Source organism: Suncus etruscus, chromosome 8, assembly GCF_024139225.1.
Source record: "Suncus etruscus isolate mSunEtr1 chromosome 8, mSunEtr1.pri.cur, whole genome shotgun sequence".
In the NCBI taxonomy this organism is placed as follows: Eukaryota; Metazoa; Chordata; class Mammalia; order Eulipotyphla; family Soricidae; genus Suncus; species Suncus etruscus.
Window position 1 is genome coordinate 100006962 of NC_064855.1, and position 17426 is coordinate 100024387.

The 17426-nt window shown below is 46.6% G+C and overlaps 1 protein-coding gene across 1 annotated transcript; it reads right to left on the reverse strand.

Annotated features, from left to right (window-relative positions):
- Nucleotides 1–3599: 3599 nt before the first annotated feature.
- Nucleotides 3600–13246, reverse strand: LOC126015996 (uncharacterized). Its single transcript, XM_049778512.1, is given in 7 exon segments — nt 3600–3728; nt 8631–8821; nt 9764–9886; nt 10004–10655; nt 10657–11347; nt 11414–12335; nt 12688–13246. Coding segments are annotated over 7 exon segments (3267 nt in total).
- Between the last annotated feature and the right edge of the window lie 4180 nt (nt 13247–17426).

Here is a 17426-nt window from a genome sequence, read left to right on the forward strand (position 1 = left end):
TTTCATAAGGGAATGTGAAAGGAGAAAGCTAAGGTAAAATGTCTGAAGATTGTCTTTTCAAGGATGGGGGGGTCTTTATGTAGGACTCCTGCCTGCAGGGTATTCCCTGTGGCAGCTGGTGTTTTTGTATTTACATAAAGACCCCTACGATTTTTCTGCACCTAACCTTAGGACTTTTAGTTTTATACGTAAACATGTTTAATTCTTGGGCGTCTTCATTTGGATGTCCAACATCTTCTTGGTAAGTCTGGGTAATCATATTAAATTAATAGAGCATCTGTTTAGTGGAGACTATGTCTCCAAAATGAGGGTCTGGTGAGATGCAGGCCTGGAAGCAAATGCCCATGCAGGAAATAATCTGCATAGTGAAGAGGTACAAGAATGGGTTCAGGAAATCCAGTGCTCAAGCAAGGAATTCAACCACCCATGGTTTCTGCTCCTAAGATGGAACACAGCTCAGTGGAAGAAGACTGAAGAATGAGCTCCTGCCTCCCTCAGCCCCTGTTTATATTCACAGAGAATCAGGTCTCAGCCTAGGGTGGGAGAAGCATACCAAGTAGAGAATAATCCAATATAGCATCACTAGATCACACTCCTAGGTTCAGTACAAATATTAATTAGGGTAGGATCACTAACTCAACATCAATGTGCTGGTATTAGCATGTCAGGACTTAAGGTCAGGGTTTGATTTCCTCTAGAGTCTAGATTGAAGCCAGCTTTCCATCTTGTGCTGATCTCTATGAGTTTGGACATATGATTGGTTGTGCACATTCTAGCTAATCACAGGTAGATATCGCATAATTAAATTCTGTTTTTCTCATGGAGTCACTTGAAGTTGCATTGCTTTTTCCTTTAAGCTGTCCAGGAGGAAATCATGACACCACTATGGGTGCTGCTGTGGATCTGGCAGATTTTTGAGCATGCTTGCCCTCAGGCTGCTTCAGGGCTGGGTTACTCCCTTGTGCTGGCCTCCAGGGTCTTGAAGAAAGATGGATACACTTGCAACAACATTCTCCTAGGGCAAAAGAACGGTCACCATGTTGTACTGATTTCAGTGGGTTCGATTGTGTGATTTTCTCCAGCTGCTTGTATCCTGTTGAGGGTGAATAGACTTGAAGCAATGGTACCATTAAAAAATGAAGAAAACAAGACAAATATAGTAGAGAAAAGCATGAGGTTAGAGGTTTCCCAGCCTCATGGTCTGAGAACCTCTACTGACCTTCACATAGAAAATACATTGTTTAGAAATTATCTTAAGGAACAGGTAGATAACAAATAAATTCCTGTTATATGGTAAGTACTCCTAAGGGCAGGTTTACATTTCATGTAAGTGTGAGTAAATTTACACTTAATGTAAATTTGAGGAAGGTGAGGAAAGAGAAAGGTAGGGTAAAATCTCTGCAGATCCAAAATGGAGAGAGACAAAAGGCTCTATACAGGACTCCTGCCTTTAGGGCAACTGATCTGGTATTCCTGCATTTACACAAAGAGCCCTAAGATCTTTATTGTACCTCCCTAGGGACTATGAGCTTTGTATCTAAACTTGTTTAATTCTTTTTTTTTATTTTTTTAGCCACAACCCATTGAAGCTCAGGGGTTACTCCTGTTATGTGCTCATAAATCGCTCCTGGCTTGGGGGACTAGATGGGACAATAGTTCAGGTTGTGAATCTAACCTCTCCAAGTTTGAGGCCAGGTCTTGATATTGTGCCTATTTCTGTGGGTCTGGGCATATGGTCATGTTGGGTATCTAGACTTCTAGTTTACTGCTAGGTTGAGGCCAGATCATTAAATTCTGCTTATCTCATAAAGTAATTGGAAGTTGCTATGTTTTTTCCTCTGTCTTCATGTGAAGAGGTCATATCACTGCTTTGTGGTGGTCAGCAGAGGATTTGCAGGTATTGGTGCATGCTAACCTCAGGCTTCTCCACAGACAGGATTGGGTCACTACTTTGTGCTGGTGTTTACAAATGCTAGTCCTAGGATAAAGAATGGTCACAATGTTGTGCTCCTCTCACTGTGTCCAATTGGGTGTTTTCCTCCAGCAAGCTAGTTTTCATCCCATGGTGCTTTGGCCTGATCAATGGCATCATGAGAATGAAGAAAACTTGACATTCATAACAGAGAAAAGCATTGTGTAGGGGGATCCAAGCCTCATGGTCTGAGAGCCTCAACTGACCTTCACATAGAAAATTTATAGTTGAGGGGAATAATCAAACATAAAAAGAAGGGCAGATAACAAATAAATTTCTATCTAAAAGCTATCTAGGCTAAAGACAGGCTTACATCTCATAAGGGGAATTAAAAGACAGAAATCTAAATTAAATTTTCTGAATATTATATTTCTCTAAGAATGGCTGAAAGATACAAAACTTTATTCAGAATTCTTGCTTACAGGACATTCCCTGTGGCATCGGATATTCCTCTATTTAGATAGTGCTCTAATATTACTTTCCTGTCCCTAGCACTATTGGGTCACTATTGAAACTTGATTATTTCATGTGCCTTTATACCAGACTTCCAGATACTCCTAGGTTAAGGCTGGGGTCACCACATTGTACTGGTCTTGGTGAGCCCATGGAGAAGGCAGGGGAGGTTGCCTCTAGCTTCTCCCAAGGCAAGACTAAGTCATTGCATTGTGTAGGTCTTGGTGGTTGATGAGCAGCCTGTCTTAGAGACATTATCTCAGTTGGTACTTGTGTGAATTTCCAGTCAGTTTTGCTGGTCTCTGTGCTCTAGACATATGATTGGGTTGCTCTTGCTTCCAGCTTACCTCATGAGTGAGGCCACATTGTGAGTTGTGCTGGTGTAGGTATGTCAGGTCAGAAGATCAGTTCACACTTTTTTCTAGCTTTTTCATTTAGATGGCATGTTGTATTGATTTTTGTAGGTCTAGGAAGATATTTTTAGTCCACTTTTTTCTAGCTAATGTTCAGGAGAGGCCCTTTGTATTGTTATGCTTCTGTTAGGGTCCTGTTTTGTGATTACTGTACACCTGCCTCCAGCTGCTACTGTCCAGCCCAGATTGAATGTGCCTAAAGCAATAGCTCAATGAGAATTAACAAAACAAGACAGATATAACAGAGAAAATCATAGGGTTAGTGGATTTATAGCCTCACAGGCTGATAACCTTGACTGACCTTTAGAGTGAACAACCATTGTTTGGGGATAATAAATCACAAAATTAGGAGAGATAGCATATATCTTTACCTAATGCTAAAGAATCCTAAGGGCAGGATTACATTTTATAAGGGAATGTCTACAAACGAAAGCTAAGGAAAAATGTCTGAAGATTGTCCTTCTTCATAGATGGGAGGACAGAAATAAGAGTTTATATAGGTCTTCACCAACATTACATTTTCTGTGGCAACTGGTGTTCCTGTATTACATTATGTCACCTAATATTTTAATGCACCTCCCCTAGGACTATCAGCTCTCTATCTAAACTGGTGTATTTTGGGGTTTCTTCATGTAGGACATCTATTTTCTCCTGGGTGAGACTGGGTCACCCCTTGTTGTAGTTCCTTGGGAGGTTCCAAGCAGAATTTTAGACAGGTGCCTGTAGGCTTAATGATGAGTAGTCATCACAATGTCTGTGGTCTAAGCAGACAGGGCAGGAACATTGGGGTTCACTTGCCTCTTGCTTCCCCAGGGAGAACCCTTGTCACCGATTTTGCTGGTGTCTGTGGATCCAGGCATATGATGGGACACATTTTCCTCAGAACACTCCTAAGGAATTGGGTAGATAGATGACTAATTGATGTTGATATCCAATGACCCAGGAAGGAGGTCTGATGTACTTTCCTCATGTTGCTTTTTGTGTAATCATGCTGTATTGATCTCTTGTGGATTTGGTGGAAGATTATTCTTGCTTCCAGTCTTTCCTGGGTTCTATTTCATCACAATTTGCTCCAGTCTCACAGGGCAGCTGGTCAGGGCTTGCTTGCCTCCAGTTGCTGGTCAGTCCTTTGTGAATAAACCATAAGCAATGGACTATGAGAATAAAAGTAAACAAAGAGACATACAGAGACCAAGCATGTGGTCAAGAGTACCCAGCCTCATGGTCTGAGAACTTCAATGAATTTCACATACAAAAATTCATTGTTCAAGAAATAAGCAATCATAAGAAGCAAATAAATTCCATTCTAATGCTAATTAAGCCTACAGGAAGGTTGCATTTCATAAGGAATGTGGGAAAGAGCAAGGTAGGTAAGGTAATAATCAGAAGATTATCTTTCTCCAGGAAGGAATACAGACAAAAGGCTGTATGCAGGACTTCTACCTGCAGGGCATTTCCTGTGGCATCTGCTGTTTCCGTATTTATATGAACAACCATAAAGTCTTTATCTGTACCTTCCCTAGGACTCTAAGCTTTCTATCTAAACATGTTTAATTCTAGGGTGTCTTCATATTGGATGTCCAACATCACCTGGGATAGATCTTGTTTCACCAAATTACACTGGTATCAATGTGCTGAACTGAAGATCAGGGGCACAATTGCCTCTAGCATCTCCATCATTGAGGCAAGCTTTCCACATTGTGCTGATCTCTTATGGTCTAGGCATAAGATAAGGATCTACATCCTTCAGCTTTTCCCAGGTTGAAACTGTATCATTAAATTCTGCTGGTCTTGTGGAGTCACTGGATGTTATAGTGCTTTTTTCCTTTTTGGTTGACCTAGAGAAAAAGCATTGCAACTTCCTGTGACCCCATAAGATCAGCTGATATTAAGAATCTGGCCTCAATCTGGGAGTAGATAAAAGGATGCCATGACAATCATATGCCCAGACCCAAGGAAATCAGCACAATGTGTAGGACCTGGGTTCAAAACTTGGAGATGCACCCTGATCTCTGTCCATACTCGCTGATACCAGTACAATATGGTTACCTTATCTTACTCAGGAGATGTTGGACGTTCAATATGCAGACACCCAAGCAATAAACAAGTTTAGTTAGAAAGCTCATAGGCCTAGTGGAGGTGCAGTAAAAAATCTTAGGACTCTTTTTTTTGGGGGGGGGGTCATCCAGGATAGGACTCTTAATATTAAATACAGGAACACCAGATGCCACAGGAAATGCCTCGCAGGTGAAATTCTTTTATATTGCCATTTGTGTGACCCCAATCTTGGAGAAAGATATCTTCAGAGCTATACCTTAGCTTGCTCTTTACTCACACCCCCTTATGAAATAAAAACCTGCCCTATGTCTTAGTTAGCATTAGATAAGAATTTCTGTGTTATCTGCCCTGCTTTTGTCCGGTCCGAGGATTCCAAATTCTGCTCCGTCTCGGAGAAATGAAGGGAAACCAACTCAAGCAAACGCTTAGGTGGATTCTTTTATTCTGGTACCAGGGTCTACAGCCTCCTCCCACAGAGCAAAGCCAGAAAGACCTCGTGCTACGGCTGGTTACCCCTTATATAAGATGGGAAATGGGAGGAGAAGGAAGTAGAATGATGCACTTCCTTGAGGGCTGGGTTTCCACCATGGTAACACAGATCATTGGGTGAGGTAGGGGTAGAGGCGGGACTTCCGCCACAGTAACGCAAACCATTGGTGAGGGTAGGGTTTCCGGCTCGATAGCGCGGATCATTGGGTGAGATAGGAGTAGAGGCGGGACTTCCGCCACAGTAACGCAAACCATTGGTGAGGTAGGGTTTCCGGCTCGATAGCGCGGATCATTGGGTAAAACCTAAGTAAAACCCGGCATGGATCTAAGTAAAACCCGGCATGGATCTAAGTAAAACCCGGCATGGATCTAAGTAAAACCCGGCATGGATCTTATTCCTTTTCATCTCCCCACTTCTTGTAGTAAAAACTTCTAATCCTAGAAGTTAATGTGGTCAGGGGCCTCCACTTCCTGATTAAAATTATCTGCCTGAGCTAATTCTTGATATTGTTGACGTAATACCATAAGTTTAACGTCCCCAACCTGGGCTCGTATGAACGCAGTGATCCGATTGATTATGCATGGACCAATGGCTACCAGAAGTAAAAGGCTCAGGAGGGGTCCCAGTAGGGGCATTAGATAGGGGAGAATCCCACCCCATAAGGACCATAAGGGACCATCTAATAGCTCTTTTCTTCTTTGGGCAAGCTCCTCTTGATGGTGTCTGATCCTGTCTCGCACTATCCTGACTTGTTAGTATAGAAACAACATTTTTCTTGCAAGGCCACACAAAGCCCTCCTTGCTCTGCCAGGATCAAATCTAACCCCCGCCTATTTTGTAATACCACTTCAGCCACGGAGTCAAGCTGGTCCTGCACATCATTAATGGAACTATATACTGTGTCCACATCTGAAATTAATTTTTGCGAGAGTTTGTCATATTTGTCTATTGATATGGCTAGTCCTGCGCTTCCGGTTGCTAGTCCACCCGCTACCCCTAGCCCTACCAGTAGGGGCAGGAACATTATAGCTCGTCGAGACCGTCGGGTGCCGCCTAAGAGATCTATGCTAGGCAAGGGGATGGACTCTGTCCCCGGAATGATGTCAATGTTGGGGAGCACTAATGCTGGGACGCATATTCCGGTCCAGTTCTGGGGAAAAGAGAGTAAGCCAAATTTCCACCACATATCCATGCCCGTCCCGGAGGTAAACACCCTGGGCTAGAGGGAGCAGGTAGGACTTCTGAACACTGAGTAGCCCCTGCCTGACCCAGGTCTATAGATTCGGTGCTGTTATGCGAATAGCAAACAGATGATTCAAAGCTATAGGGGACTACCTTAAAGGGTTTGACATAGGTACAGCTAGAAGAAGCAAAGGTTAGATTACCTAGTTGGACAGGGATAGCCAAAGGCCAATTTTCCCCCATTCTCATACAAAGCCAACAATCAGCAGCTAGAGTAGGGTTAGAGAGATTAAGAAGTTTGTGAGTTTCTTCTAGGATGCCATGAGTATTTGGATCTAACTTCTCAGCAGGCATCCGGGGTCGGAGGGAGGGGTGCCGAGGCCACTTAGGCATTTTAGTCTCCACTTCCTTTGTAGCCCAGTCTATGGCCTTTTTTTCTCTTTCCTGGTCTGTTGGCCCTCCACCATCGAGATGTGAATGGGGTGCCTTTAGGGGCCAGCAGACCAAGTCTCCCACTTCAGCCATGCAACTTGCGACTCCATAGGGAGATCTATGCCTACTAACTGTCCATTTCCCTCCTATGCTCCCCTTGTAAGTTTCAGTGAGTCTGGCCACCAGATATGCCCGGTTATTTTTGGTACACTCTCGATACTCCCGATAGCACCGGGAGTGAACTTGAGTAAGCTCCACACATCGAGCAGGGCACTTCCCCCCCGAAGAGGGAGGCAAGGGTTGAGGTTTTTCTCTACACACCCATTCTGATTTTTCCCCCACTTGGGAAGAAGTAGGGGACTGGAGGTAAGCAATTCTAGTTCCACAGTCTACTGCTCGAGTGTACAGGAGCCTACTGTTGAGTTGATAGCCTCCCACACAGTCACAGGGGTTTCCAAATAGTTTTTTTACCAGTTCTTCTGGGCTTATGGACTCATCGAGTCCTCCTTCAGCCAGTGCCAGGAGGAGCATTGTTAGAGTCAGAGGGCATATCAGGGCTAGAGTGTGTTCGCCGGACTCGAATCTTGAGAGGATTCTCGGTGCGCTCCACTTTCCACTCATTACGGTTGAGGTCAGCAGGGGCAGGTTTCAGATGGGAGGCGTGAACCCAGGAAGCAATGCCGTCCACCTTAACAGCAGTAGGGGTGGTCAGAAGGACGACATAAGGTCCCTTCCACCGAGGCTCCAGTGTCTGCGAGCGATGCCGTCTCACCAGGACCTGGTCTCCCGGCTTGAAGGGATGTGGCACCGTCAATTCTCCGGGTTCATATGCCTGTCTGAGTTCTTTCCAGACTTGGCTTTGTAGGGCAGCGATGGCGGCCAGCCGAGCTGCTAAGGGAGTGGAGGTGGAAGAGAAAACATCATAAGGCTCAAAAAGCATTCGCACCGGGGGGGGAGCACCATACAACACTTCAAAAGGAGTTAGTTTACACAAAGAGGGCAAAGGGGTATTCCTAGCCCTGAAGAGGGCAGAAGGTAGGAGGGTAGTCCAGTCCCCTATGCCAGTTTCTAGAGATAATTTGGTTAAAGTCTCCTTAATAGATCTGTTCATTCTTTCTACCTGCCCTGAGCTCTGCGGGCGATACGAACAGTGTAATTTCCAATTTATGCCCAGGGTCTTGGCTAATCCCTGACTTACCTGGGCCACAAAAGCTGGTCCGTTGTCTGACCCAATTACCTGAGGAAGTCCAAACCTGGGGAAGATGTCATCTAATATCTTCTTAGCCACCACCTGGGCTGTTTCCTTCTTGCATGGGTAGGCTTCCACCCAACCTGAAAATGTATCTACAAAGACTAGCAAATACTTTAGTCCATATTTGGCAGGCTTGATTTCAGTGAAATCAATCTCCCAATGTTGGCCTGGTCTCTCCCCTCTCAGTCTCTTTCCGGTTCCCATTTTAGTAGGATAGGCATTTACCAGTTGACAGGGTTGGCAGGACCTTACAATTTTTTCGGCCATTTCCTTTAGCCTCTCTGGTTTTGGTACCCGAGGCCATTCCTTAATTAACTCCATCATTTTTCTGGCCCCCAAGTGGGTGAGTTGGTGAAGAGTTTTCAGATACTGATTTACCTCTGGTTCTTCAGAAAGGGAGTCTACAGTTGTTGACACTGGTGGGAGGTTGTCAGGTTCAGTAACAATAAGTGCAGGGATCTCCTTCATGCGGGATGCTTGCTGCCTTTGCTGCTTCATCAGCTCTCTGTTTCCGGACGCGACGGTTTCCTTTCCCGTTTGATGACCTGGACAGTGAACTATCGCCAGTTCTTTGGGTAGGAGAAGAGCAGATAAAAGACGCAATATCTCTTCTTTGTGTTTAATTTCCTTTCCTGCAGATGTCAGGAGTCCCCTCCTTTGGTAGATAGCGCCATGGACATGGGCAGTTCCGAAAGCATATCTGCTATCTGTGTAGATGGTTGCCCTTTTTCCTGCTGCCATTTCTAGTGCTCTGGTAAGGGCTATCAACTCAGCTCGCTGAGCAGAGGTCCCCTCTTTCAGGCATTTGGACCAGATAACGTCATGGTCACTCACCACTGCAGCCCCAGCTCGTCTCTCTCCATCTTGGAGAAAACTACTCCCATCTGTGTACCATATGACATCAGGGTTCTTTAATGGCTGGTCCTGTAGGTCCCTTCTCAGCCCACTCTCTTCGGCCAGCAAATCCTGGCAGTTATGCAACACTGGTGTCTCTGACTCTTCAGGGAGCAGGGTGGCCGGGTTGAGAATCACAGGTAGGCCGATAGTTATTCTGCCTTTGTCTAGAAGGATGCTCTGATAGTGGGTAATACGGGCATTTGAGAGCCAACGGTCGGGGGGCTGTCGAATTATACTTTCCAGAGCATGAGGGGCTATTATAGTCAGCTTTTGTCCCAAGGAAATTTTATCTGCAATCCTTTACCAGAAGTGCAGCTGCGGCTATTGCTCTCAAACATTTAGGCCACCCACTGGCCACTGGGTCTAGTTTCTTTGATAGATAGGCAACCGGCCTTTTCCACGGACCCAGCGTCTGTGTCAGCACTCCCCTTGCCATTCCCCCTTTCTCTTCTAGATATAAGGTAAAGGCCTGCTAGCATCAGGGAGGGCCAGGGCTGGGGCTGTGAGCAGAGCTGTTTTGATAGAGTCAAACGCCCTTTGGCATTCATGGGTCCACTCAAACTTGGCATCCCCTTTTGTGAGGGGGTACAGTGGGGCTGCCAAGTTGGCGAAACCAGGGATCCAGAGGCGGCAGAAACCTGCCGTCCCCAGAAACTCACGTAACTGCCGGCGAGTAGTAGGTGCAGGGATCTGTGCCACGACCTTCTTCCGGGCCTCCGTCAGCCATCGCTTTCCCCCTCGTAGCATGTATCCCAGAAACGTCACCTCTCTCTGGCACAGCTGCGCCTTCTTAGCTGATGCTCTATACCCTAGCCGAGCAAGTTCCTTCAGCAGGTCATGGGTGGCCTGCTTGCAATCTTCTTCAGTTTTTCCTGCAAGTAAAATATCGTCCACATACTGGAGCAGGGTTACCTGGGGGTGCTGGCTGCGGAAGAGACTTAAGTCTTGGTGCAAGGCCTCATCAAAGATGGTAGGGGAGTTCTTAAATCCCTGAGGCAATCTGGTCCAGGTTAGTTGGCCTGAAATTCCTGCCTCAGGATCACTCCACTCAAAAGCAAATAAGGGTTGACTGGCTGGATGTAGAGACAGGCAAAAGAAAGCGTCTTTTAAGTCCAATACACTATACCATACTCTTTCAGGACTTAGGGTGCTGAGGAGATTGTATGGGTTTGGCACAGTGGGATGGATGACTTCCACCTGACTGTTAACTGCCCTTAGGTCCTGTACTGGCCGATAGTCCCCAGTTCCAGGCTTCTTAACTGGGAGTAATGGAGTATTCCAGGCTGACTGACATTTTACTAAGACCCCTTGTTGGAGAAGTTTCCGGATATGAGGAGTTATGCCTTTCTTCGCTTCCTGACTCATGGGGTACTGCCTAACTCTCACAGGGACAGCAGTAGTTTTTAACTCTACCACTACTGGAGCCTGTAAGGTAGACAACCCCAGTCCAGCAGTTTCGGCCCAAGCTTCTGGAACTAGTCTTAACCAAAAGTCGGTGTCTTGGCTTTTCAACTGGCAAGGGGTCATCTGTAAACAGTCTATATTCATCCTCAGCCCTGATGGTCAGGACGGAGGTGGTAAGTGGTTGAACACTGGGATTAAGAAAAGCAATTTCTGGACCAGTTTCTTCAAAGGTTATCTGGGCTCTGAGTTTGGTTAGCAAGTCTCGTCCCATTAGAGGTGAGGGGCAGTTTGGTATGACCAGGAAAGAATGCTTGATTTCTCCTTTCCCCAAGTCCATAGTCCGGGAAGTAGTCCAGGAACGATAGCTACTTCCATTTGCTCCTTGTACTAAGGATTGCTTACTAGAGAGGGGTCCCAAAGGTTTCTTTAGGACCGAGTATACTGCCCCTGTGTCAAGTTCAAAGTCTATGGGAGTCCCCTCCACCTTAAATTTAGCCCTGAGCTCCCGGAGGGGGTTGGAGCCCTGACCCCCCTATTCAGATTCAAGGGCCAGGGTCCTTGAAGGTTGCGGGGATCGTGGGGGTTGGGTGCCACGAGGGGATCGTGGGGGTTGGGTGCATTCCCGAGCCCAGTGTCCCCTCTGGCGGCAGCGAGCGCATTGGTCCTTGTCCAGGGGTCGGCGTCTTCGTGGGCCCAGGTCCCTACCTTTCTGACCTGTGCTAGATCTGTCTACTGCTACTGCCAAGACCCTTGCCAGTTCCTTATTCCTTCTTCTGTCCTTTCGTTCTTCCCTCCTCTCTCTCTCTTCTCTCTCTTTCTCCTCTGCTTCTTTCCTTTCCCTGTCTCTCTTTTCCTGCCACTCTCTTTTTTTCTTTTCTAGTCGCTCCTCTCTTTCTTCCTTTGTTTCTCTCTTACTGAACACTTTCTCAGCCTCCTTTACTAGGTCTTGTAAAGTCTTTCCCTGGATATCCTCCAGCCTCTGGAGTTTCTTTCTAATATCTGCTGCTGACTGTCCTACAAAAGCCATAATGACTGAAGCCTGATGAGTTTCAGAGGTTGGATCGAAAGGAGTGTACCTCCTATATGATTCCATCAGCCTTTCTAGGAAAACCCCGGGAGGCTCATCGGGTCCCTGTATTACCTCTTTTACCTTGGCTAGGTTTGTGGGCTTTCTAGCCGCTTCCCGGAGACCTCTCATGAGAGTCTGGCGATAGGTGGACAGATTCCCCCTACCTTCATATGTGTTGGGGTCCCAATCCGGTCTCCGCAAGGGGAAAGAGTCATCAATAACATCAGGTCTGGTTGTCACCAAGCCATCTAGTCCTATCACATTTTTCCGGGCTGCTGCCAAAATGCGGTCCTGTTCTTCAGTAGTGAACAGGGTACGAAGCAGCTGCTGGCAGTCGTCCCAAGTAGGCTGGTGGGTGTTCATCAGAGAATCTAAAAGATTAATTAACCTAGTGGGGTCTTCAGAGAAAGAGGGATGGTTAAGCTTCCAGTTATAAAGGTCAGACGTGGCGAAGGGCCAATACTGGAGGGCAGGCATCTCCCCTCCCCTCCCATCGTCCATCATGGGCCCTACTGGCCTCAGCGGCATGATTGGCAAAGCTCCAAATGTCGAATCTTTTTGCCTGCTGCGGGTTCCCGCAGCTGGCCCTGCTCGCTGGCTCTCATCCGGCAAGGACTCTGGGGATGATGGAGGCAAGCAAGTTGCTCTTCCCCCTGCCCCCTGGAGCACGTGAGAAGCTGCTCCTTCCACAGCCCCCTGCAGCACGTGGGAAGCTGCTCCTCCCCCAGCCCCCTGGAGCACGTGGGAAGCTGTTCCTCCCCCAGCCCCCTGCAGCACATGGGAAGCTGTTCCTCCCCCAGCCCCCTGCAGCACGTGGGAAGCTGCTCCTCCCCCAGCCCCCTGGAGCACGTGGGAAGCGGCTCCTCCCCCAGCCCCCTGCAGCACGTGGGAAGCTGCTCCTCCCTCTCCCCCCTGCAGCACGTGGGAAGCTGCTCCTCCCCCTTCTCCCTGCAGCACATGGGAAGCGGCTCCTCCCCCAGCCCCCTGCAGCACGTGGGAAGCTGCTCCTCCCCCAGCCCCCTGCAGCACGTGGGAAGCTGCTCCTCCCCCAGCCCCCTGCAGCACGTGGGAAGGCTGGGAAGCTAAGGAGAGATTTAATGGGGAACGGGGTTCTGCAGTCGCCTCCCCTGCTGGAGCAGAAGGGGTGCGAGCAGATGGGTTGTAAGGGGGGGGGTTCAAAGAGAAGTAGGTCCGTAGTGTCAGGGTAAATGCGGGGCACAGCTCGCTCCTCTTTAGGCTGTGACTCCGATCCCCTTTTCTCCTTCATGGGTAGGATCGTAGGCTCCAAAAGCGGCTGTAAAGAAGAAGGTTTAGGGGGGGGGAGGAATGGCCGCACCCAGTCAGGGGGACTGGTACAGAGGTCCTCCCACATGAGAATGTAGGGTTCTTGATCAGGATGTCCATGCGGCCCCGGTCGGTACACGATGTCTCTCACTCTGCGAACTAAGGAAATATAAAAAGACCCCCCCTTTGGCCATCCAACTTGAAAGGCTGGCCACTCAGCAGCACAGCATGTCTGCCACTTGCCCCTTTTCACGGCTAGGGAACGATTTTGTGCACGAGTCCTCACTTCTGACCAGTGGTCCAGAGTGAGGGACAAAGGAGTAGTCTGCTTCTGTCCCATAATGAGAACAGTAAATCAAAGGAGTTGATGAGGAAAAGATTTGGGGGGGGGTAAAGGAGGTGAGGATAGAAGAGTTCAAAGAATTTAAGCCAACACACGTCTACAGAACCTACACACTTACACGACACAACTACAATGGAACAAGACAGAACAGAGGAGCAAAACTCAAAAACAGAAACCTCTAATTAATAGAAATAAGGTTCACCACAGCAGCCTGGGGAACGTCTTCCCCGCTGCAAACTCGAACTCCTGGGGGCCCTCCAGGGTCGTGACCTATAGTTTCTGAACTCGTCAATTCACTACCACCCGGTATCCACTTCGAGTGGGGACTCTCAGGTCCTCGGTCACCCTACCATTTCCCTACTTCCATTTTTGATGCACATCCAGTCACAACAACATAAAGTATACTGCCAATTTCTACCCGAAACAAGTTACAACCGACAACATAAGATACAGTGCTAGCTTCTACTCACAACAAGTTACAACCAACAACACAAGATACAAGATACAGTGCTAGCTTCTACTCACAACAAGTTACAACCAACAACACAAGATACAAGATACAGTGCTAGCTTCTACTCACAACAAGTTACAACCAACAACACACAACAACACAAGCTACATTAATTAGAACCCACCGAGTGGTCCGTTCACTACCCCCGCTCCGGGCAGATCTGGTATCTCCTGGCTGGCTCGCCAAAATGTCCGGTCCGAGGATTCCAAATTCTGCTCCGTCTCGGAGAAATGAAGGGAAACCAACTCAAGCAAACGCTTAGGTGGATTCTTTTATTCTGGTACCAGGGTCTACAGCCTCCTCCCACAGAGCAAAGCCAGAAAGACCTCGTGCTACGGCTGGTTACCCCTTATATAAGATGGGAAATGGGAGGAGAAGGAAGTAGAATGATGCACTTCCTTGAGGGCTGGGTTTCCACCATGGTAACACAGATCATTGGGTGAGGTAGGGGTAGAGGCGGGACTTCCGCCACAGTAACGCAAACCATTGGTGAGGTAGGGTTTCCGGCTCGATAGCGCGGATCATTGGGTGAGATAGGAGTAGAGGCGGGACTTCCGCCACAGTAACGCAAACCATTGGTGAGGTAGGGTTTCCGGCTCGATAGCGCGGATCATTGGGTAAAACCTAAGTAAAACCCGGCATGGATCTAAGTAAAACCCGGCATGGATCTAAGTAAAACCCGGCATGGATCTAAGTAAAACCCGGCATGGATCTTATTCCTTTTCACTTTTTATGATTGATTTTATTTCTGGACAATGAATTTTCTATGTGAAGGTCAGTTTAGGTTTTCAGGCCATGAGGTTGGAAACTCCATGACTCTATGTATGCTTGTCTCTGTTATATCTGCAGTGAAGCAGACTCATTCCTATTGCAGCTGGGGCCAAGTGTGCTCTAACCCCCTGCCTTGTTTTGCTGAAATCAGCATAATATGCCCAGGCCTGACCTGAACATCGGATAGAGATAAATGCACCCAAACCATCTGCCTGGATCTGCCAATACCATGAAAACATGGTTCAATCTCCTCTCCATGGAGGAGCTAGAGAAAAGTGTGCCCCAATCTCTGTCTAGGCACACTTAGACTAGCAAAACATTTGTGATGAGGCTCACCCCGCAAGCAGTTAGAAGCAAGTTCAATCCAGTCATATGCCCTCAGAGACCAGCACAACATGAAGAAATTCACCCAAGAGCAGCTGAGGCAAGGAATTTCTGACAGGCTACCCAGAAACCAGCAAGACCTACACAGCATGGTGAACTGGCTGTGCCTTGGGAGGGGCTAAAAACTAGCATGCCCCTACTTCCTGCCCAACCACCTGAGACCACTACAATATGGTAATCTGGCCTTACCCAGGAGCAGGTGGTTGATTTGAAGAAACCCACAAAATACACACGGTTTGATAGTTAGAGACCTGATAGTCCTAGGAGAGGCACATTAAAGATCTTAGGGCTCTTAATGTAAATACAGTAATGCTAAATTCCAAAGAAAATGTCCTGTAGGTGGGAGTCCTTACATTCTTTTATTTGTCCCCCCTACTTAAGGAAGGTAATCTTTAGAGATTTTCCACTAGCTTTCTCTTTCCTCACATCCCCTTGTGAAATGTAATACTGTATCTCGGTGAAATATAAGGTATCTCCCCCAAATAAGGTCACCCTAGGCCCTGTCAGAATGAAAATTGATTTATCATAAACTAGTTGCTAGGGACTCTCCAACTGGCATCTACTAGTTGCTAGGGACTCTCTAACTGGCATCTAGCAACCAGTAACATTATAGGAAGTCTTGATATCACTGCTGTATGGAGGTGGAGTGGAGGTCAGAGTGAGTGGTGAGTGCAGGGCAGGAGAGAGGAGGAGACTTTCACAGAGCATGTAGAAGAACAGGAGAATCAATGTGAATGGGATACAACAAAGTAGTATGTAAATTTTTGTTGTTGTTGTTTTTGTTTTTGTGCCACATCTGGCAGTGCTCAAGTATTTTTACTCTAACTCTGTGCTCAGAAATTGCTCCTGGCAGGCTTGGAGGACCATATGGAATGCCAGGAATCAAATTTGGGTCCGTCCCCATTCAACCACATGCAAGGCAAATGCCCTACCTTTGTGCTATCTCTCCAGCCCATGGTGAGTAAATCTTGATACTGGAGGATTCAGTTTGTCTGCTTTGTTTTGTCAGCTATCGTACTGCTGAACCATATACAGGTAATAATTTATTTTACTTTTTTTTTCAGGGACATAAAAATTAGGATTCCATGTATCTGCTAATTATTAATTTTTAATTTCTGCTAACTATTAATTTATTATTTTTTTTACTTTAACAATAAATGTATACTATATTCTTTATGAAAAAAAATAAGACATTCCCTAAAAATAAGATCTAGCACATCACATTAAGGAACTGTCTTATTTTCAGGGAAATTGGGTAGATAGAAATTTATTTTTATCTGTCCTCCTTATTATGATTGATTACTTCCAAACAATAAATTTTATAAAGGTCAGTCGAGGCTCTTAAACCATGAAACAGAAAATCCCCTGACCTCATGCTTGTCTCTCTAAGTCTGTCATTTTTTCTTAATTCTTGTGGCACCATTGCATCAGACCCATTCACCCTGTGCTGGGCAGCGTCAGTTGGAGGAAAGCAAACCAAGACCACACAATGGACGGGAGATGGATGGGAGAGACTGGCACAGCTTTGTGATGGACCCAGGAATGCCTGAGACAAGTGTGCTCCAACCTTCACAGATCCATAAAGATCAGCACAGCATTATTACCCAGCTTCTCTCCAAAAGCAATTTGAGGAAAGCACATCCAGACCTTCTGTCTTGTCTTTCTAGACCAGCATGATGAAGTGATCTAGCATCTCTTTGGGAGTGGTCAGAGGCAAATGTGCCTAAAATATGCCTGGATCCCCAGAGACCAGCGTATCATAGTGACCCAGCCTCACACTGAAAGCAGGTAGAGGCAATTATGCTCTAACTGTTCATCTGGGACCCAATGAAACTTGTACAACATGGTGACCCATATTTGCTGTGAGAGCAGCTTATTAGAAGCATATCCATCTGTCTACAAGACCCTGGAGACCAGCACAATGTAGTGGATCTTGGAACTCCTGAGACAGTCATGTTCCAACATCTGCAGAGCTACCACTGACCTGTACAACATGGTGACAGGCCAACTGCATAGGGGACCTGGAGAAATAAAGCACTGCAAGTTGCTATGACCCAAGAGACCTACCAGCACTATTTAGTGATCCAGCCTCTACCTGGGAACAACTGGAAGCAAGAGAACTCTGATCATATACCCAGGCCCACAGAGATCAGCAAAATGTTGGAGACCTGGCCTCACCATTGGAGTGGCTAGAGGCAAATGTGCCTGACTATCTGTTGGGTTCAATGGTTACCAGTAAATGTGGTGATCTGGCCTCCCCCAGAAGAAGCAAGACATCCAATATGAAGACACCCAAGAAATAAACAATTTTCGATAAAGAGCTGATAGTCCTATAGTAGGTATAATAAAGATCTTAGGGCTCTTAATGTAAACACAGGAACACCATATGCCTCGGCAATGCCCTACAGGTGGGAGTCCTGTATATAATCTTTTTTTCTGTCACCCATCTTGGAGGAATATTATCTTCAGAATTTTTAACTTAGCTTTCTCTTTCTTCACTTCCCCTTATTT